This window comes from Mytilus trossulus, chromosome 13, assembly GCF_036588685.1.
Source record: "Mytilus trossulus isolate FHL-02 chromosome 13, PNRI_Mtr1.1.1.hap1, whole genome shotgun sequence".
In the NCBI taxonomy this organism is placed as follows: Eukaryota; Metazoa; Mollusca; class Bivalvia; order Mytilida; family Mytilidae; genus Mytilus; species Mytilus trossulus.
Genome location: NC_086385.1, coordinates 4,708,384 through 4,730,672, shown reverse-complemented (window position 1 = coordinate 4,730,672; position 22,289 = coordinate 4,708,384). Strand labels below are relative to the sequence as shown.

The following is a 22,289-nucleotide window of genomic DNA, read 5'->3' as shown; positions in this document are numbered from 1 at the left end:
TCAATTCATTATGGAAACAGGAATAAAATCACTGATAACAAAGCTCAATGTGATTTAAAATTGTTTGTCGAATGGTAGAAGACATTAATTTGGATGAATTGGACGGCTTTTGGGGTTGTGGGAGGTGGTGGACTAGGTTAAACAATTCAAAATTTGGTGACTTTGTGGAACGCAACTATCCCTTCGAACTAGAGATAAAGGATACTACAGATACAGTTAAGTCGGCTTCATATCTTGACTAACATCTAGAAATTGACAATGAGGGGCGGTTGAAAACAAAACTTTACGACAAAAGAGATGATTTTAGCTTTCCAATAGTGAACTTTCCATTTCTAAGTAGCAACATTCCGACAGCACCTGCATACGGGGAAATATCTCCCAAATGATACGATATTCCCGTGGTTGCATTTCCTACCATGATTTTCTTGATGGAGGGTTGCTGCTTACAAGGAAGCTAATAAACCAAGAGTTCCAAATGGTGAAGTTGAAATCATCCCTTCGTAAATTCTACGGACGCCATCACAAGTTGGATGACCGTTATGGAATAACCGTTTCACAAATGATATTGGATATGTTCCTTACGTCGTAGCTACAATCCCCTTCCCTTTCATAAATGTGACCTATCGAATTAGACTATTTACCGGATTTGTAATCTCATAAGCAACACGACGGGTGCCACATGTGGAGCAGGATCTGCTTACCCTTCCAGAGCACCTGAGATCACCCCTAGTTTTTGGAGGGGTTCGTGTTGTTTATTCTTTAGTTTTCTATGTTGTGTCATGTGTACTATTGTTTTTCTGTTTGTCTTTTTCATTTTAGCCATGGCGTTGTCAGTTTGTTTTAGATTTATGAGTTTGACTGTTCCTTTGATATCTTTCGTCCCTCTTTTAAAATTGTTGTCATGGCCAGAACGTTGTGGGAATAACATGTACATTTTATTTTAGAAAACTGCATACGAAAATTATCAAAACAGTCTAAAAGCAGTTTTTTTTTCTACTATATGCATGACGTCATAATAAAACTTATCTACCCATCAATCGCTACAAGTTTAGGTAAGATATTTGTCATAGGTATTGTACATTTGTACAGGACTAGAAAAGTGCATGCACATGTCTCAAAATTTTGCTATTTGAGTCATAGGCTGCAAATCTGAATAATTATCAATAGGCATTGAAATTGATGTTTTATTTTTGTTAGGCTACAGGAGACAAAATGGAAAAAAAAAGTAATGATCCAGATACACTGACAGGAGTCAATTAGAGTAAAAATATATACCTAAAGGACGATAGAATGGTATGTGATATATATTAAAAAAAAATGATGAACCATTTTTAAAATTACTTGAGGAGAGTACTTGAAGCAAAAACAAAGAAGTTGAAAAGTCAGGGGAAAGGAAATAAGAAAAACCGAAAAGAATCCCGGGCCCCTGAAGCTGATGAAATTAAATTGTTAAATAAGAAGCAGTTACTTGGTGCAGGTTACTTTAATATTGTTATAGACTTAGTTCCAATTTATTTACGGCCTTTACCAATGAGAAAAGACCGCACCACACAGTCAGCTATACCAGACCCCGATATCACAAATGTTAAATAATTCAAACGAGAAAACTAACGGCATAATTTGACGAGTTTGACTGTCCCTTTGGTGTCTTTCGTCCCTCTTTTATGTACAAAAAAATGTACGAATAACAAATATGTAACACAGCAACAAACGGCAACCATTGAATTGCAGGCTCCTGACTTGAGACAGGCACATACATACAGAATGTGGCGGGATTAAACATGTTAGCAGGATCCCAACTCTCCCGCCTAGCCTGGGATAGTGGTGTAACAGTACAACATAAGAATGAACTATAAACATCAGTTGAAAAATACATTTATGTTATGGCCTTTAACATAAATGTTAATTTTTCCTTGTTTTTTTTTAAATAAGTCTTTAACTTGAATTTTGCACATTGATTCTAGTTTGCTATGATAATGTTAATGGATTTCAATAATTTCTCGGCGTTGCCTCGTGCAACTGCAGATAATTATCCCCAACCATATTACTGACCTTTGACACATAACAGGGCCATTATACAAGCACCCATTAATTAATACTTTTATATAGATTCATGCCGTACGCACTTCAAGAATATTCTATTTGATAGGATTGATAACCTTGACATACGAAAATAAGAGATTCAAAGACATACTAGTAATGTGTAATAGATTTATTATACCTTACCTGTGGATGTAGCATAGCTGACAGGACAAATGCAGAAGCAACAAACAGAAGGAAAATTGTAGTCACAGAACACCATTGAGCGTCTACTGCTTCCTTAATTAGTCCTACAATCACGATCATCATGACCAGAGCGTATATTGTTGATACGATGGCTGCATATGCCAACTACAACATTAAATACCTAATATAAAATTGATACACTATATGAATATCAAATAATACAGCTTTAAATTGGTCAAAATGATCCAAAATTACTCGTCTTTCGTTATTATAGTAAAAGCTTGGTCAGTCTTAGTATCTTCATCAATGTTTTATGTAAATTGGATTTGAAAAAAAAACAAGTTACATAAACATGTGACTACAACCAAATGTTAATCGATTTATTCTATATCTCTAAATCACATAAATTTAACTAACATACCAAAATTTTCTGTATAAACTATCAATGTGAAATTTCAGGTTGATTAGAATGTCTACAAATATAGTAAAATAATGATGCCGTGTTTTAATTAAACACATTACTTTGAAGCTCTTACCTGCGTTTCTTTCCTAGAACTAAAACAAAGAAAAACCATAATGGCGACAGGAATAAGATTTACAACAAATGCTGTCCAAGGCTGTATTGTTGGAAAGGCTGTGTACATTGCACCTGATAAAATTTTTAATCATTATAATGACACTTAGATATCAAATAGAACAGAAATATCGATGTTTTGTAACGCGTGTTTTGATTAATACACAGTTTTGTCAATGAAAAGTGTTCTAACATGTAACAAAACAGTAAGCTCCACTTTATTGTAAAATCTGGAAAACGTTGAAATACAAATCAAGCGAATTATTGACTTTGAAAATGCGTTGCTCATTTACAAGCCGCTATAATGAGGACAATGCTACAGCCAGTTTTCATTCGAATTAAAGTGAGACCGTTAGTTTGAATAAAAGAAAAGTATTACCTAGCATCATCAAAAGAATAGTTCCAGGTGTAAGAAGTGACGTTATCAGTAGAAATGTCTGATATGCTACACATATAATTGATATGTCATCATTATTTGTTACCACTTTCTTCCAGTCAAATATCAAATCAATAATGTTAGCCATCGTTGAAGGAGACCAGCGACGGCGTTGGTTATAAAACACATCAAATCCCTCTGGTGCAAAGGTTAAAGCGTCAGATGCAGCCACGTATTCTACTTTGTATCCTTGTTTCAAAAGAAGTGTGCATAACCATCTGTCTTCGCCTAGTCATTAAATAAAAATGATAAGATATTTGCGTTGGTATACTGTTTGGGGTAGTACAACAATTTCAGGATATCAAAGGTACAGTCTGACAACACATGCAATGCAAAATGTACGCTATATCTAAGACATTCTTACACTGAGTAATTCTAAGAATGCACTTACCTTTGAAAAAAGACGGTGTTCTTTTTCTTATTGTTACAGCAAGTCTTCATTTTATACACTCTTTCTTGTTTATTTCTTAAATGGACTCTTGGTGTAGTAACGATCATTTGTATGATAGACGAATATAGTCATTGTGCGACGATTGAGATAAACAACAGTACAGCATAGTGCCATAAATAAGTCAACTTTTTTAATGGACGCCAAAATGAACAAAACTGTTATGTGAACTTTGAATAAAAACTAACCTCACAAAACAAGTGTTATACTTTTAATATTTTGTTATGCCACCCTTCTGAACTAAAACCTGTCTGCAGTGACGTGGAAGGCTTGAATAAAGTCTCCGCATATAAAATAATGGCACTTCTAAACAGGCACGCAATAATTCAGACTTCATGTCTTAAACGTTATGAACCAGATAAAGACAATTTTGTTTTATCTTATTATTCATCAGAAGCCAGAAATTTTCAATCGGGCTCAAAATCTGGTGATGACGCGGACCCGGTAAGTTGCGGTGTTTGGTTTTGCCTTTTCCATTCCTCTGCAACCCTTCACCGATGACAGGGTACATTATTATCTTGAAATAGATTCTTTGTCAAAATGCTTGGTTACATCTTGCCATGAATTATTGTCCAGTGTTTCTATATACTTGACAGAGTTCATATTACCATTTAGCACTGCTAATGTACCAACTGTATAATATGTGATACATCCTCGGACCATAATTTAAAGATTAGTTAACGGTCGCTGTGCAACGTATCCTAAACATTCTGGTCTCCAAATTTCATTTGACTTTCTCCAAACTTAAAGTATACCGTCAGATTTGATCACTATCATCATCTCATTTGTAAATATAACGTTTTGCCACTAAATGTTAACAGTTCAACGAAGTTTACTCCTGCAATTAGCCACTCTTTTCTTTTGATTTACAACCTTGATGCCAATTTTCTTCCGTACAGATCGTCTGATGAACCCTAATTCGTGTAATTTTTGTTGGACAGTTCGTCTGGATACATTTGAAGGTGTACGAGTGTTAAATTCCTTTGTGATATCCTTTAGGGTTTATCCGTAACAGTATGTGTTCTGTCCGTTCGTAGACAGTTTTTCTCCTTCCGCTACGAGGCACATTTCCGTATTACGACGCATCCGCCAACGCTCGCTTCAAAAACCAGGAATTATCTATTCCTAAGCTTTTCGTAACAATGCTTGCTCGCTGACCACTTTAAATAAAACTTATGATAGACTTTTTGTGTGTCGTCTGACAATTCTTTCCCGTGTTTCGCCATTTTTTGGATATAAAAAAATGGCTAAACTGCGCTTCGATTCCGGTTTTAAATTCCGAATTTACAAAGATTAGTTCGATTAATTCCCCTTTGTACACGTTTTAATGTTTTTACGTAACACACCATTGATAATGACGTTCTCAAAAGTCGGGTCACGAAAATCATCACCCAGCGCCATAAAAAAAGTTGACTCAATTAGGGCACCATGCTGTATAGTGGGAGGATTTTAATTTTAAAAATAATGTTTTTGAAATTCAGTTTGTTTTTTTACAAACATACTGTACAGAAGTTAGGTAGCACATTTGATAAGGCTTGAATAAAGTCTCCGAATATAAAATAATGGCACTTCTAACCAGGCACGCAATAATTCAGACTTCATGTCTTCAACGTTATGAACCAGATAAAGTCAATTTTGTTTTTTCTTATTATTCATCAGAAGCCAGAAAGTCATTGATAATGACGTTCTTAAAAGTCGGGTCACGAAAATCATCACCCAGCGCCATAAAAAAAGTTGACTCAATAAGGGCACCATGCTGTATAGTAGGCGGATTTTAATTTTCAAAATAATCTTTTTTTATTTGTTTTTTAAATAAACATATTGGAAGCCGGTATGCTTGAAAGAATTTATCTGTTTTTATAATAAGCTTATAATGACGGCCATTTACATATAATTTATACCTAGTTTATACATTGTTGATACAGTAATACCTTCAATCTATTTATAGACATCTCGCCATTGTGTTATTGTGCTATGGTCATTTTGTGTACTCATGTCTTTCATTCGGGCTGATATGCTTTGTCTATAGAGTGTCTACATGTATATGCCATTTTGTTTTTCTTTGTTGACATGGCTGTTTGTTTTATGGAGATTAAGATGTAAAACAATGTTGACTGCTGTATCCAATTTTTTGGCTTTTTTACCTATAAATGCATCTACAAAGTCAGGAATATGACAGTTGGTATCACTTCGTGTGATGTGTTTGATCTTTTTATTTTGCCATTTGATAAGGGACTTTCCGTTCCGAGTCCGGCATTTTTGTTATTTTACTTTTTCAACCTATATTATTATGTTTCTTACAATTACCTTAAAGAACCGAGAGCGTTTAAGTTGTCAATTATGAAATCATATGTTTATAAAACTTTTAATTTTTCTAAATGCTAATGATTTTCTTTCCCAGGATAAGAATATACTAGCTTCAATAATGGGTTTTTTTTCGGAAGTATTGGTTCTCAATGTTCTTCAACTTCTTACTTTATTTTTTCTTTTTAACTTTCTGATTCGATCGTCACTGATGAGTTTTTGTAGACGAAGTTTGTTGTGTATAATTGTTTACCTGATATATATGAATAGTTTATTTGGTAAAATAATTTTGTACATTTAATTGTTATAATGGCACACATATGTAAATATGTCTTATACCTTGATCATATTGAACATGCTGATATGCTTTGGTAGGAACTGCTGTATACTTTGCCATCACATTTTCGTCCATAAGTGCAGAGCCACGGAACAGACTGAAACATCCAGGACTACATAAAACACACCCAACCATATTTTCTGCAGCTTTTTGTAACCAGTGGCTTATAGCATACTCAAATTTTTGATACCAAACCATTGGACCTTTTTAATACATCATATATAATAAATAAATAACCAAGAACAGTAAGACAATGCGTATTACACATTATCATAAGCCATTCAAATAAAGAAAAAAGAAAAAGATACAGCGGCATGAAAAGTAATAAAGAATAATTCTACTTCATATCATCAAGAATATCAAGTGAAATGGGAGAATACGATTTTGAACACCAAATGTATGACATGTTAGTTGCTGTAACGCTGAATATGGTTTCTTAAAATTCTACATAACGAACAAAAAAATATTGCTATTCATTATTCATTATTTTCATTCTGATGAATCTAGAAAAAAAATATACAGAAAATCTTTGTGCACGTCAGCCAAAACAGAAGTGAATTTCCAAAAACATTTGTATCATTTCAAAATCTCGCGAATCTTTTATTACCATTGCCAATTGGATGTATTCGTCCACATGCCGCACCAACTTTCAAATTTTTCTTCATTCGGTCTATAAGTAGATGTACAGCACGCGGCTGAAAATCAACATCTCCGTCAAGTGCAAGGATGAATGTATTCTGGGCGATGATTTTCTTTTGCTCGTCGTCTTGTTTTAGTAATGATAGTTTGTAACCAAGGAAGTAGTACATGTACATGACCTAATAATATAAATGAAGATACAAATTACTCAATTTTGAATCCGTCCCGCATAAAGAGGCAATGATATACAAGTTTGACAAAAACACTCATAAAGCAGTTTACAAAACAGTTGTCAGAAATTTAGTCTGAGCATCACGAACCGCACAAAACAATAGTCGATCATTTCAGATGCTGTCTCCGCCATCAGGTTTACATTTCATTGCAAGTATCTATTTAACATACAGTCTTTCAACTTTCAAATCAACTTATAATCATATTATGTTGTTTAAAGATTTGATGTGTTTAAATAATTTACATTTTAAGTTGCCCTTTAAAGAGACATGACATGAACCAAAACATTTAATCATACATAACTTTATCAAAAACATTAATAGCAGTATAAATGTCTAGTAACTGTTACATACATTTTGCTCCTAATTCATCAGTTTAAAAAGGTAATCATAACAAACAAACAAGACTGAGTAAAATCAAAAATGCATCTCTTACGAAAGCTTTATTTTAGCTTTTTTTTGTGTATACTTGAGGTGTCTATAACGGTTCTGTAATAGTGAAAAAAACTGATTTCAGTGGATTATTGATTCATCAATAATTTGAAACTTACACAGTGTATATAAAGTGAGAATCCAGCTAGTTCATTTTTACTGTTATATGCGGGTATGTCTATTGTAGAATAAAGGATCATGGGAAAACTGTATTTGTTAACGTTTTGAAAATATCAAGTTAAGTGATTTGAAGGAAAGTTTTAACATATTTTCATTGTGATATGTCTTTATAATATACAAACATAGCATTAAAGTTCAAATAAGTGTTATAAAAGCATCATAATATAGCATATCGATTATTGAAAGCGATCCATATTAACTATAGATGCGATGAATTATCACTGTTAGTGCAGTCATTATTAATGTAGAATTTTCAAAGATGCGAGGAATTTTTATTGTAGAATTATGTGATAAATGCACTTGCAACAAATGAAAAAACTTAGTTGATGACTTTAGGATTTATGATACATGTATTTTCAAATTGAAATACAAACTCCTCATTCATTCTTCATCAAATATATAGCTTTTCAAACTTGTAACAAAAGCGATTCTCAAAATGAAAAATTCTAGATCCTCGAATGGATACTACTGCAGAGGTAAAACCATACACATTCTGGTTATTGTACACGAAATGCATGCTACAATTCATTTTTGTTGATTTTAGACCCTTTGGAACTCTATGTGGGCTATTTCAGAAACTAGGCAAAAAATCCCCAAACTAGATACACGGTTAGATTCAGCATGTCAACGAATCCCAAATATCTTTATTAAGGTGGTACCTAACACTTTAACTAAAAATAATTTGGCTCGTTTAATTTTCTTAAAATTATGACAAAGTATTTCCTTTGCCCCTTTGACAAAAATATAAAAATTTCAAAAAATTTGAACCAACCGTTTTATCAGAAAAATTACACTGATTATATAGCAGTTTGACAAACACTTATTTTGATCATTGAAAAGCTTAATATTCCCTTATGAACACAACGTCATTAGAACGTTCTGCTGATTTTACAGAGTTATCTCCCTGTAGTGTTAGGTACCACCTTAAAGGACTTTTATCTATAAATTTGGACCCCACAAAATTGAAAAAGGGACCAAAAATATAAAAAAATGCATGCATCGGATACATTTGTTATTGAATGCATGACTGTAACAATAGGATGAATATACAAAAATATCTTATTCTGGGCTCTCATTGGGGGGTTCTGATCCCGGATCCCGCTTACTGTTTTGGCTGATTCCCGTATTCCGCTTATTGTTTTGTCAGATTATCGTATCCCGCTTATACTATGCTGTTCTCATTTTTTGTAATTATCCGTGTCCCGCTAGACTTCATTTCTCGTTTTTCACGACACAATCATTTGACTTTCACCTTTTATGCTTGCAAAAAATCGGCAATCCGGCGTCACGCTTATACTCAAATGCGACCCACTATTTTACTCTATTCTGACTCATTAAGCCCATTATATATATATTAAAAAAGTAGCGTGGATTTTTTTATCTCGTCTTTATCCCGTCTCGTTTCGTGTTGGAGCCATATATAGATGTCCTACATGTATGTGACAATGAGACAACTCTCCATCCGAGTCACAATTTATAAAAGTAGACCATTATACCTCAAAATACGGTCTTCAACATGGAGTCTTAGCTCACACCGAACAGCAAGTTTTAAACGGCTCCAGTGTAAAACTGTTTAAACGGGAAAACAGAGGTTCAATCTATATCAAGATGTACGTAATTAGTGGTGAAGTGTCATGGAAATGGATAAAAAAAAAATAAGGATAAAGATCCCTATACGCGTTATAAGAAACTAAATGGAATACATAAATAAATTTATTAGAGTGTTTTAAAACCAAACTTTCCTCCGTAAGTTAAATTTTATCAAATCTTTCTCTTACTTTATCTATTGTTTGAGCAAGTCGGCTAAATTAAGGCTTTACAGCTAATTTCCTAATGCATGTAAAGCAAAACTTTGGTTGGCTTGCTTGCTTTGTTTGTTTAATTGTTTATACAAACTTTGTAAATAAGATTGACATTTTTAAACAATATGAATAGGCAAAGTTTAACCTCCAGTTTAATATTTGAATTAAATTGGGTGTTATCATAATGATTATCCAATAACAGAAAAGCAAGCAAGTCAACTAAAGTCTTGCTCTACATGCTTAAAAAAATGAGCTGTAATAGATAAAAAAAATAATAATGATATAGTGAAAATGCACCGCATATACAATACTAATGATTCGCTCCACAGTGAAAATGAAAGAATAGTATCATTATTCGACAGTAAACATGACAAGCATTACGAAATCATCATAGTGGAATTTAGTTAAATATGAAGAAACTGAATGACAAAACATATTCTACGTTATACAACTTTATAAATTGTATTAAAATGAATATTTTTTACTGCAACAACATCTTACCTGTTAGTTATAAAGCACATGCACGATCTGTTCGTGAAATGTTCTAAATATTCACCTATTTTGGTATATATTTCACAGCTGGATGGCTTTAGGCGCGATAAAACCCCGCTCGCATCTCTTACTTTGTTTTATTAGTATTATGTATTTCTGAACATATACATTTTAACTAATTTTCTTCATTTTCTTCAAAAATTAAAAAAAGTTCGTCTATCTATTTATCATTCTACATTAGACATTTATGGCATATACAGTAAAAATGATATTTTAGGATCCGCACTTTACATGCACTGTTACAGTATTATTTTTTATTACTTGAAAAAGAAAGAAACCACAGATAATGAAACCGAGATAATACATTTTCTTTTCTTTGTTATTTTCCACACTCAAAGGCTCAATAATATGACGAAATGAAATGTCTTACGTTAAGAAATGTATTGGAAATACTGTAAATCATGTAACTGCGCAGAACGGTGATCGACATCTCCAAGTTTGAGATTTGTTTTGGCTAGGAACCAGTGACGTCATCAAGACCACGTGGTAACTTTATTGTTACATATCATTGATAATGACACGGGATGCAAACACATGACGATTGATCAGGTTTTTACTTCAAAGGTACACGATGCATGTTTTACAATTAATAATTATTGATTTATTTCCCGAAAATAAATCCCTAAAAATCGTGTCGCTTTTTCTTCAATAACCTCTCTTTTCAAATAATACCTGGCTCCATCGTTTCTTCTTACGAATTTTCTTTTTATCCTTTAAATGTGCAACAAGCTTGTTTCCCCCTGGTAAATCCCAGATAAGTTGAGCTCCATATGGGGTTTCTATCTGTTCAGGATCCGATATTGATATATATTTATCGTACACAATGCTGTTAAGAGAAACATTTGTTTACACTGTTTTAAGATGGCTTCAAAGTGTGATTTTCTAACTAGCGATACTAGTAAACCAATGTATAGCTGCACCCGTCATTTTGATCTGAACAACTCTAAAAAGACTGAACAATACTTATTACAGTCATTGCCAGTGTTTCGGTTTAATTTCACACTTATCCACTATAGTAAGTTCAGTACTGGCTAGACTAGTCGCTTGCAGTTAATTAAGATTTGTTCAACCTATATGTTCAGACTGTTCAATAGTTGTTGTTTATCTGCACCTTCAACATTATACTAAATTGAATGAAAAGCTACTGAAAAATACTGAATTGACTGATATTGATTTGTCTGAATAGTACTGAAAGACTGAGCATGACTAAAATGTTCTTGTTCAGATTTTTCAGATGATGATAAGATCAAAATAACCGTTTCAGACTGCAATTTATCTGCTAGTGTATCAAACAAAAGTGTGAAAGTTCATCTTCGTTACTTGCATTCGAATTAGAAATATTAGTTGGTTTATACTTCCATGAGCAACACGACCGATACTACATGTGGAACTATGTATGATTACCCTTTGGAGCACCTGCTATCATCGTCGATTTTCGGTATAGTTCGTGTTGTTCAGTCATAAGCTGTCTATGTTGTGCTTTGTATATTGCATACTGTTGTTAGTCTGTTTTTTTTTTGCCATGACGTTTGCAGTTTGTTTTTGTATAATAATATATGAATGTTTATTTGAATCTCATTCAAATTGTAAACATACAGCTTTGCGACAGGTCTACGGAGAAGACATTTAGGGACAAAAATACAGATTGAACGCTCGGCTACTGGATCGAAACTGACATTGAATTTCTAGATAAAACATTTTGGAAAACGCAGCAGTAAATGTACATTCTTGATATACATATATATTTTGGATGAGTGAACTGTGATGTAAAAAATAAGAATCGCTTTTGAATGTAAGTCGAGGTTGAAATGGTTGGAAAAGAAATTGTTCTCCAAACATTAGGTGATTTGTAATCAATAGTACCAATACAACGTTCAAATATAACGTCATGAATTATCATTGACGGTTATAATGCGTTGTAGTTGTAAAAGAGGGACGAAAGACACCAAAGCGACAGTCAAACTCATAAATCTAAAACAAACTGACAACGCCATGGCTAAAAATGAAAAAGACAAACAGAAAAACAGAAAAACAATAGTACACATGACACAACATAGAAAACTAGAGAATAAACAACACGAACCCAACCAAAAACTAGGGGTGATCTCAGGTGCTCCGGAAGGGTAAGCAGATCCTGCTTAAATTACATTCATTGTGGTTGTAAATTAATTGTGTACAACACATTGCATTTTTCGAAAAATTGTCGAATTTCTACCCTCATGAATAGATTTCCTTAGCTGTTTTCGGCAAACACTTTCGGAATTTTGGTTTCTTAATGCTCTTTAACTTCTGACTGTATCTAGCTTTTCTACCGTGTTTGAATAGAGCGTTACTGATGAGTCTTTTGTAATAGAAAAGCGCGTCTGACATTCTAAATGTTACATATGGTATCTACGAGTTTATCGAATTAAGTGAATAAGAATGTATATGCTTACGATGTTGCATCTGCGACGCATTTGATAAATGTTTGCACATATTTATTAACTGTATATCTGTCTTTTTCAACGTCATATTTGAAAGCATCGTCAAAGAAAACATGTGCTGAAAAAGTAAATAAGTTGTTAGTTAGAATGTATGAATCGACATAAAAAAAAGTTACCAAAACGGCAAAGAATACCACGAAGGTCATACATTTGTTTACATTTTTGTAAGTTCTCTAATCTAATTAAACCTGCAATAAAAAATGGATACATCAAGTTAACAAAATGCAATATTTTCTTAAAACTACTAACACACCGTAGAGAAATAAGCGACATGAGTTATACTTTCATATACAAGAAACATGGAATCTGCTTACACTATTGGTAAGACTGTATGATGAATACTGACATGCAATAACAAGTAATCGCAACACAAAATTTGCATAGTAAGCAAAACAAATTACACATTAAAGATAGAAACATAGGTGAATCCATTATAAAATACAATATTTGAAGATTTTTTTTTATTATAAATGAAGTGATTTCAATATCGTTTTTACGAAAAGCAGTAAACTTCTCGTTGTCTATCCTTAATGATAAGAGTTTGATGATTTTTGGTATTAAGTGTATAACTCAGAACCCCAACTCTCTGAGTAGACACTAATACTATATTAGAAAATCATACCTTGAATAAAACTTTTTACTTCTTTGGAAGACAAGTTTACATTATTTTATATATGGCATTCAACGTCGGTTGTTGGCCTCGGTGAATATCATATCTCTGGGGTTGATAAATCATTTTCTCTATTTCTTCGTCAATTTATCCCTTTCTGCACCCATTGCATTGAAAAAAATAATCAACGAGTGGTTCGTTTGATTTCAGTCCTTCATTGGTTAAAATCCGATTATGACGTCGATTTTTTTTGCTTTCCTCTGAATAACCTATTGTGACGGCATGAAAAAAGGCGACCATGCCTGATGACGTCGCATAGAAAGAACATATCTTTTTGCAGATCATTCGCCCAGAAGGAATCAGGTCTCCATGCATAATGTTAGAAATTCATAAGAGATTCCACCACAAAATCTAGTGTAATACGATATTTATTCACACTCGACAGTTGCATTTTAAATATTTGAAAAGCTCGGGCAAGCCTCGCGTTTTATATTAAAAAAACTAACTGTCTGGAGTGGATAAGTATCGTATTACACTCGACGCAGTTTGTAGAATCTATATTGATATGCTGATTGCATTTGATGTTTTATTACAACAATGAAAAATGAAGCGAAAATGTCATGAACATGCGGTAACACTCGATATCGTTAGAATTCCACAAAACATTTGATAATTTTCTATAACTAAGAGCATACCTTGCATTTCATAATAGTCTGGATCATAATCCACAAATTGATCTGTGGCGTTTCTTCTTGCACTTTGATCCTCGTCTGTTCTAGAAAAGAAAAACAAAATCTGAAAATTAATAAATGTGCACAAATTGTGTGATAAAGAACAGGTATCTCTTACTTTCGAACAAACTTTCCTGTTCAATAAAATACTTTATCATTTGAAAATAGCCTGGGACAGAACTGAATTAAGCCAGTAAGCAAAACGGCAGTGAATATTAAGATAATTTGAACAATATGAAAAAAAAAAGACATACGTAAATAATTGAAGAAAGAGAAAACCCTGTCTAAAAAACATGTTGAAACATAGTCGTTTAAAACAATGGTTACTGTGAAAATTCACCAACAATACTATAACTAGCTCATAACTAGGGTCGCCGAACAACGTGTGTATCGTTTACATACGAATCATCAGTGGCGCTGAAATTAGCATTGTGGAAGGCGAAATTTAAAAACAAGCTGTGTTATAAAGTAATTCCAAGTCATCAGGCGGTGATTATCAAACACTGTGGCATGTTGTGGTACAACAACTACTGGCTATATTATCTAATAAATCTAATAATCTATACACTAAAATGACCGTATCAAAGCTATTTAATTTTAGTACAGGAGTTCAAACTATAATATGATAAAGGCAAGACATGCGAGTGACGAAGTACAATGTTAGCCTCGTGTCTTTTGTACATTTTTTACACCTAATTATAGACTTCAGAAGTTGTATCATCTCATTTTTTTCTTCATGCCACATAGTTGCGCACATGTATATCATTGGCGTTTTGACTTGTCTCTTTGATGACCAGTCATCTGTTGGATTATAGTCTGTATCATTCACAAATTTTGGTATTTTGACTTTGGAAGCTTCGTTCTGTAAAAGAGAAACTGTAATTTGAACAGAAATATCCAGATTTGTATAGTTGTTCTTCTCTCGCTTTCGTCTTAAATATAATTACTTGACAACATATATATATAGTATTAGGTCACTAGCGCACTGTTTTACTATTAGTATCGATAAAGATAAAAAAAAAATGTTTGGAGTTTTCTTTTTGTAAAAAAATTCTAAACATTTTTCACAAAGTATATTCTAAGATACAATAAACCAAGGTAATAAATTATGAAATCTCACACACCTTTCAGCTTAGAAAAGCACCTCTAAATATATTTATTGAAGTGTTTTGCTGTGTTTGTTTGCACCTGTCCTTAGTCAAAACCATGTTGTTCTGTAGTTGTCGTTGGTTGATGTGGTTCATAAGTGTTTCTTGTTTCTCATTTTTATATAGATTAGACCGTTGATTTTCCTGTTTGAATTGTTTTACACTAGTATGTTTTGGCCATTTATAGCTTGTTGTTCGATGTGAGCCTAAGCTCTGTGTTGAATATCGTACTTTGACCTATAATTGTCTCCTTTTTACACATTGTGACTTGGATGGAGAGTTGTCTCATTGGCATTCAAACCACATCTTCTTATTTCCATTAACCTCGCCGAGATTTTGCGCCTGTCCCAAGTAAGGAACCTCTTGCCTTTGTAAGTCTTGATTGTTTTATTTAATTTTGGTTCATTTATATGTTTCGTATTTATGTGTGATGTCTAGTTTTGATGAACTAATATACATTATTGTTTATGGGCCAGCTGAAGCTCGTCTCCGGTTGAAAAATTTTTCCGCTGTGTTGAAGACCTTTTGGTGGCCGTGGACTGTTTTATGCGCTTTGGACGGGTTGCTGTCTCTTTAAATCATGCCCCTTTTCCATCCACAATTTAATTCCTATAATTGTTCGAGAGGGAGTTAAATTTTTGATCTGTATATATACCCTTTTAGCCGAGAGAAGTAGGAGCAATGTTAATTCGTTTTCCGTGTGCACTATTCTGTTTGATTTTTATCGAATATGCATATTTTAAGTATTTTCTTATGGACCTTTTAAAATAAGTATTATTGCATAAACAATTTAATAATAACTATCTGTATATGATTCGAATATAATATCCTTCTAGATAAGTGTCTCGTTATTTATCAAAATTATAAAATAGTAAGTTTTTTAAAAACTGTTTCTATCAATGGTTTAACATTGTGACATTAATAAAATAAATGCTCAAGAGTTGATATTGTTATCTTCATCACATTTCGTTTAACATATGCACTATTTGAAGTATGTTCTCGGTATGTAATATCCTATACATTTCCATATTAATCAAAAACCATTACCCAGAAACATGAAATAACGATTGATAATAATATGCTTTCGAAAAATTAAAGAAAACAAGGCGCAAATTCTTATCGAGATTATTTACTACACTGTAAGTCAATGAATATACTTTTTGCCCATCAGATATAATTTCAGCGCTGGCACAAGTGATATGATAGAATAAATATGTTTAGTTTTGAAGGCTACTAATTGCTGCATAATTACGTGTTACGTGCGCATATCCGAATCGCCAGTGTTTTTATATAAAAACACTTAAATTTATATGCATTGCTTTACAATTATATAACATTTTTGCCCCAGACACTTTTTATCAAGTTTGGAAAACGTAAATTACCGAGTGTGTTGTGGTTTCATAATCGTGTTCTCGGTACCGTCTATTCAATAAAAGAGACAGGTCTAGAAAAATACCACAATACATAGGTTTAATGAATAATCTGAAAAAAATAAGATAAATATTACTTGAGTACTGTATTACTAATCGCAATTCCTATAACAAGCAATTCCTAAAACAAGCAATTCCTATAACTAACCATTACATCGGTGAGGGCAGGGAATACGACATCAAACAATAACTACACACTATTACAATAATTTGAATACAACCATTAATAACTAGGATATGCAGAAGCAAATATGGATGGTTCAAAATAGTACGTTTTAATTCTTAAAAATAATTCTAATCATAATTAGCAAAGTTTCACAATTTGCATGACGAGAACAAAAAAAACAAAAAAAAGACAAAAAACAAAAACACATCAATATTACCGAACTCTGACCAAAATGACAATACACATGTAATACCAAATATCACTAACAAAAATAAGAGGTACTGCACAATACTAAGGTTTAATACATAATATGAAAATATATCAATTTAAAAGCCTTAATGAAAAAATGAAGAGAAGTGGTATGGTTGACAATAAGATGTATAAACATGATTTCAAATGAAGTGGTAAAATGTAGTGAGCAATTATAGGCAAATGTACGACATCCAAAACTAAAGGCCCAATTTATATCAAAACAATTTACCAATAGCTAATATAACAGACATTAACCAACGGCAACCACTTAATTCCATGCTTCTGACTTGGGACAGGTTCATGCAGAATGTGCCGGGGTTAAACATGTCTGAGATTACTTAACTATCCCTCGAACACGGAACAGTGGCGTAACGGTAAAACATAAAAACAAACATTGAAAATCAGTAGCAATCGGTACGCGAACAGACCGAATAACATAAAAACAAATGACACATAACACAGAAATGAGAGTACTCGCAGTTGCTTAAAACTATTTCAAAAATAATTACAACTAATAAATAAATCATGTTCATTCAGACTAAAGTATCAATCAGTACATATCAAACCGATATAGTGTAGAAACGTCTAGACAGTCTGAGACACGCTTGTCCTTCATTAATGTCAAAATATAAGTAAGAAGTATCAACAAGACGTAGGATAATAAGTGTTCATTACTGTATATATATTGCAACATATATTTAGTTATGTTGGAATTTGTCAAAAACAAAATAAATGTTAGTTCCAATAAAACAATATTTAAATTGATAACCTTTGAAAATAAGTTTATTTATATGATAAATAAGTTTACATGGACCGTATACAAATCAACAGCCTTTGTTAATGCCCGCGTCACACTGTCTCGATTTTCATATACGATGGACACCCGAATGCAAAAATTGTAAGTTCGTACGAAGTTGGTCCCGATCTCGTTAAAATATCAAAAAGTGACCGAAGCAAGTTCGATGAATAACGAAGTCTATACGATGGTGCCGAAATTATATACGATAGCAAAAGATGGACAGACGAAGGTTAACCGAAGACATATATTTAAGCTTCATATCTCAGCCGAAGCTTACACGATGGATCACGAAGGCTACACGGTGGATTACGAAGGCTACATGATGGATTACGATGATGGCGCGATGGCCATACGATGTCTAAAAGACGTTGTGTACAGCTTACGATGCATTTAAATTATATGCTGAAGGCATCACGCGTGTTTGTCTAATTCTTATAAAACTTAGCCTACTACATGTAAGTTGCGTGTAGATAAAATTGTTATGGACACTCTAGAACCAAAATGCTCAAAACTTGGTGTTACAAGTTAAGAATATCTTAAGCGCTATTGACTTTAAAGTTCAAAGGTCAAGGTCACAGTGGCAGTTGTAATACAAGGCAATCTCACCCTTGTGGACACTCTAAAACCAATATGCTTCAGACTACGCATGCTCGAAAATCCTTTTTGTGATTAGACAAAATGCTGTCATAGATTTTAACCACATTTGGTATATATATGTATTGTATTGTTCCTCCTTGTAATGATCTGACATTTTTTAACGTTCAAGGCCAAAGGTCAAGGTCATGCAGATGGACTTGTTTTTTCTCCTTGAAATAGCATAATACACAGGAAAATGGTTGCCCATTTTTTACCTGCTGGTTCTAAAGACAATATTAAAGGTATTTCCAGTTACTGAATGTTTTGGTTGATTTCTAAAAAAATAGTTTATGTATCAAATATGCATATTAAATTTCCCATATTCTGCATGTGTCATATACAAATATAGTGTCCATATTTGTCCCCAATATGTTACATACGAGGGGATGCCACGCTCTGCATTACCTTGTTTGAACTGTAAAATGTGTGCACTAGTCTGAATAATCACCCATAATTATGCCCATGTTTACTGATCTATCTTAAAGGTAAGGTAATTGGTTCGTTGATCCCTTTTATTCAAAAGGAGCTCTTTCCAGGAGAATATCATAATAATATAGATAAAAGGAAGGATGTGGGGAAAGCAGCAAATGCGGCAAAATATGACAACTTTTTGGAATTTTGGATCCTCAATGGTCTTCCACTTTGTATTTATTTGGCTTTTTAACTATTTTGATCTGAGTGTCACTGATGAGTCTTATGTAGACGAAACGCGCGTCTGGCGTATAAAATTATAATCCTGGTACTTTTGATAACTATTTACACCACTGGGTCGATGCCACTGCTGGTGGACGTTTCGTCCCCGAGGGTATCACCAGCCCAGTAGTCAGCACTTCGGTGTTGACATGAATATCAATTATATGGTCATTTTTATAAATTTTCTGTTTACAAAACTTTGAATTTTTCGAAAAACTAAGGATTTTCTTACCCCAGGAGTAGACTACCTTAGCCATATTTGGCACAACTTTTTGGAATTTTGGATCCTCAATGCTCTTCCACTTTGTATTTATTTGGCTTTTTAACTATTTTGATCTGAGCGTCACTGATGAGTCTTATGTAGACGAAACGCGCGTCTGGCGTATAAAATTATAATCCTGGTACTTTTGATAACTATTTACACCACTGGGTCGATGCCACTGCTGTGGACGTTTCGTCCCCGAGGGTATCACCAGCCCAGTAGTCAGCACTTCGGTGTTGACATGAATATCAATTATATGGTCATTTTTATAAATTTTCTGTTAACAAAACTTTGATTTTTTCGAAAAACTAAGGATTTTCTTACCCCAGGAGTAGACTACCTTAGCCATATTTGGCACAACTTTTTGGAATTTTGGATCCTCAATGCTCTTCCACTTTGTATTTATTTGGCTTTTTAACTATTTTGATCTGAGCGTCACTGATGAGTCTTATGTAGACGAAACGCGCGTCTGGCGTATAAAATTATAATCCTGGTACTTTTGATAACTATATAGAAAACAAAATGGTTATGGAGTAAACATTCGTGTGACAACAACTCAGACGATACATTAAAATTCAGAATAATAAAGAAAAAAATGGTTTCCCTATATACGTGTACCTGCAGTGTTGGTGTACGAGGCGCGTTTATGATTCATTATGTTACTTGATATGAAAAATTGACGAAAAATAATAGTTTACTTGTAAAAGTAAATCCTGAGCCTGTAAAAGCTGCTCTTCTTGTTCCATTTGAAATAGTAGAAACAACGCTGTCGCCTTTCTTGTTTTCATAGAATCATATGATATGAGCTCCATGTTTTGTGAACGTCTTTCTTAACTGTCGTATTAGACTGACCAGTGCATATCGCGAATGGCACTTTAAATGTATTTTAGTGCGAAAATTAACTTACATTTAGCTGGATTTATTGCCGTCGTAGTTCCATCTTGTCGTCTTCGTACTTTTATTCGATGGCAACACGACGGGATTACGAGGTCTTCACGAAGTCGTGTTGCCATCGTAAGACCTTCGGGTAGCTTAGTAGTTCAGTCGTATAGACATCGTAATGTCAAAACTGCCCGATGGAAACGATGGAAACACGAAAGCAATACGATGTTCACAGATGCATTCCCGGTGACATTAAGATGGTGAGGATGGTGATACGAACTCAATACGAACCCTCAACATCGGACGCACCTTCGGGGATTTTTTAACATGTTAAAAAAAATAGAACCCTTACCGAAGTTGTCCCCGAAGGCTAGAAAAAGTGGCCGATGGTTCTACGATGGTTAAAAATGGCACTACGAATAGCCCGATCTGGATACGATCAGTCCCGATTTTGAAAAATTCCATAATCGTGTATCAATCGGCGTTAAAATCGGGACAGTGTGACGCGGGCATAAACAATATCACCGTTAAAATTATGATGTTATAACCCGTTACTCTTCAAGTACAGTCAAATGTCCTGCAAGTATATACAAATTACCTTGAAAAGTTCATTGAAATATAAAGCGCCACCAAAGAAACGGGTAAAGCGAACAATTAATGAAATATACACATAGCAAGAAGGGGCCAAAATGAACACCGTCCAAAATGGAAAAAATAATAATAATCGGGAACTTTTTGTCATATATGTTTGTATAGAGTTCAGACATGGGGTAATCGTAATCAGTAATCGTAATCAGCTGTAATCGATTACATTTTGTCATGTAATCACATGTAATCAGTAATCATTCATTTTCTGATTACAAGTAATCGGAATGTAATCGATTACATTGCAAAAAACAGGTGTAATCATGATTACTTTTAGATTACTTTTAGATTACATTTATATGATTACTTGATGATTACAAATTTTAGAGACATAATTTATTTTTAAAATAAATCATGCTTGCACATTAAACTTAGGTTTACAATGTTTTACATTGTCCAATTGTCATTGATCTTTATTACTGTTTGAAAAAGTTTTGTATAACTATGGTTAAGATTTGAGATTGATTTAAGATTTAAACTATTTAATTAGAAAAAAGTGAAACATGTTTATTTTCTATACTTCAGTGATCACACTGGTTTAAACTAGAATTTTCTTAGTATTAACTCTTGCATTGAAATCTACTCACTAGTTATTTTCACTCTTTTTATTGGATATTTAAATTTTCTTTGTTGAAAGATTTTATTTATATTATAAGTCTATAACTAAGCTTTTATCTTTAATTTTTGAATTGGATGTTATGTTGAAATTTATATAAAATGTCTGCTTTGAAACACTTTGTGTTTCCCGATCATGCACCAAATTCTGGGACTGTGAAGGCAAAGTGCAAATATTGTCCAACATACATCTCTGGCAATGCCAAAACAACATCAAACTTTGTGACACATTTAAAGGTAAGTTAGTTTAAATAATTATTGAAATGTTGAAATATTATCATGATTATTATCATTTCTTGAGAGACCAAAATTTAGAGCAAGGGTATCAGGTCTACAATTTGTACTTTATAAATATTACAATATTTTATGTTTTCATTGCTTTAAACATCTATATAAACTTTGAAAATACTTCCAATTTTTAGTTTACACAAAATGTTTTTTTTAAATGTTCAATATTAAAATATGTTATATAATTGTGCATGCAATTAATATTAGCAATTCATAACATTATTTAATAATGCAATTAACACAACACATATTTCTTACACCTATTGATTGTCATAAAATTTTAAATGGGGATTAACACCTGTAAAAACATGTATACATGTCAATTATGTCCTCAGGTCAAACACAATAAGACTACAATGTACTTGATCATTAATTAGTCACTGTCTGTTTAATTCTTTTTATAAATAATAAATAAATAACCATGTTTTTGTTTTCTTTTACAGAGAAAGCACAGAGACATTTTCATTCAAAGTAAATCTGAGGATGGTA

The 22,289-nt window shown here is 33.0% G+C and overlaps 1 protein-coding gene across 1 annotated transcript in view; it reads right to left on the bottom strand.

Moving 5' to 3' along the window:
• The window catches only part of LOC134695250 (chitin synthase chs-2-like), a 45,436-nt gene that overhangs the window by 6,654 nt on the left and 16,493 nt on the right, over positions 1-22,289 (bottom strand). The window contains exons 4-13 of the mRNA XM_063556468.1: positions 16,515-16,614; positions 14,677-14,846; positions 13,949-14,028; positions 12,596-12,701; positions 10,833-10,986; positions 6,933-7,143; positions 6,328-6,528; positions 3,180-3,464; positions 2,763-2,875; positions 2,227-2,391 (exon numbers count right to left, since the gene is read on the bottom strand). Coding sequence (XP_063412538.1) covers positions 2,227-2,391; positions 2,763-2,875; positions 3,180-3,464; positions 6,328-6,528; positions 6,933-7,143; positions 10,833-10,986; positions 12,596-12,701; positions 13,949-14,028; positions 14,677-14,846; positions 16,515-16,614 — 1,585 coding nt within the window. The remainder of the gene's footprint in view (positions 1-2,226; positions 2,392-2,762; positions 2,876-3,179; positions 3,465-6,327; positions 6,529-6,932; positions 7,144-10,832; positions 10,987-12,595; positions 12,702-13,948; positions 14,029-14,676; positions 14,847-16,514; positions 16,615-22,289) is intronic.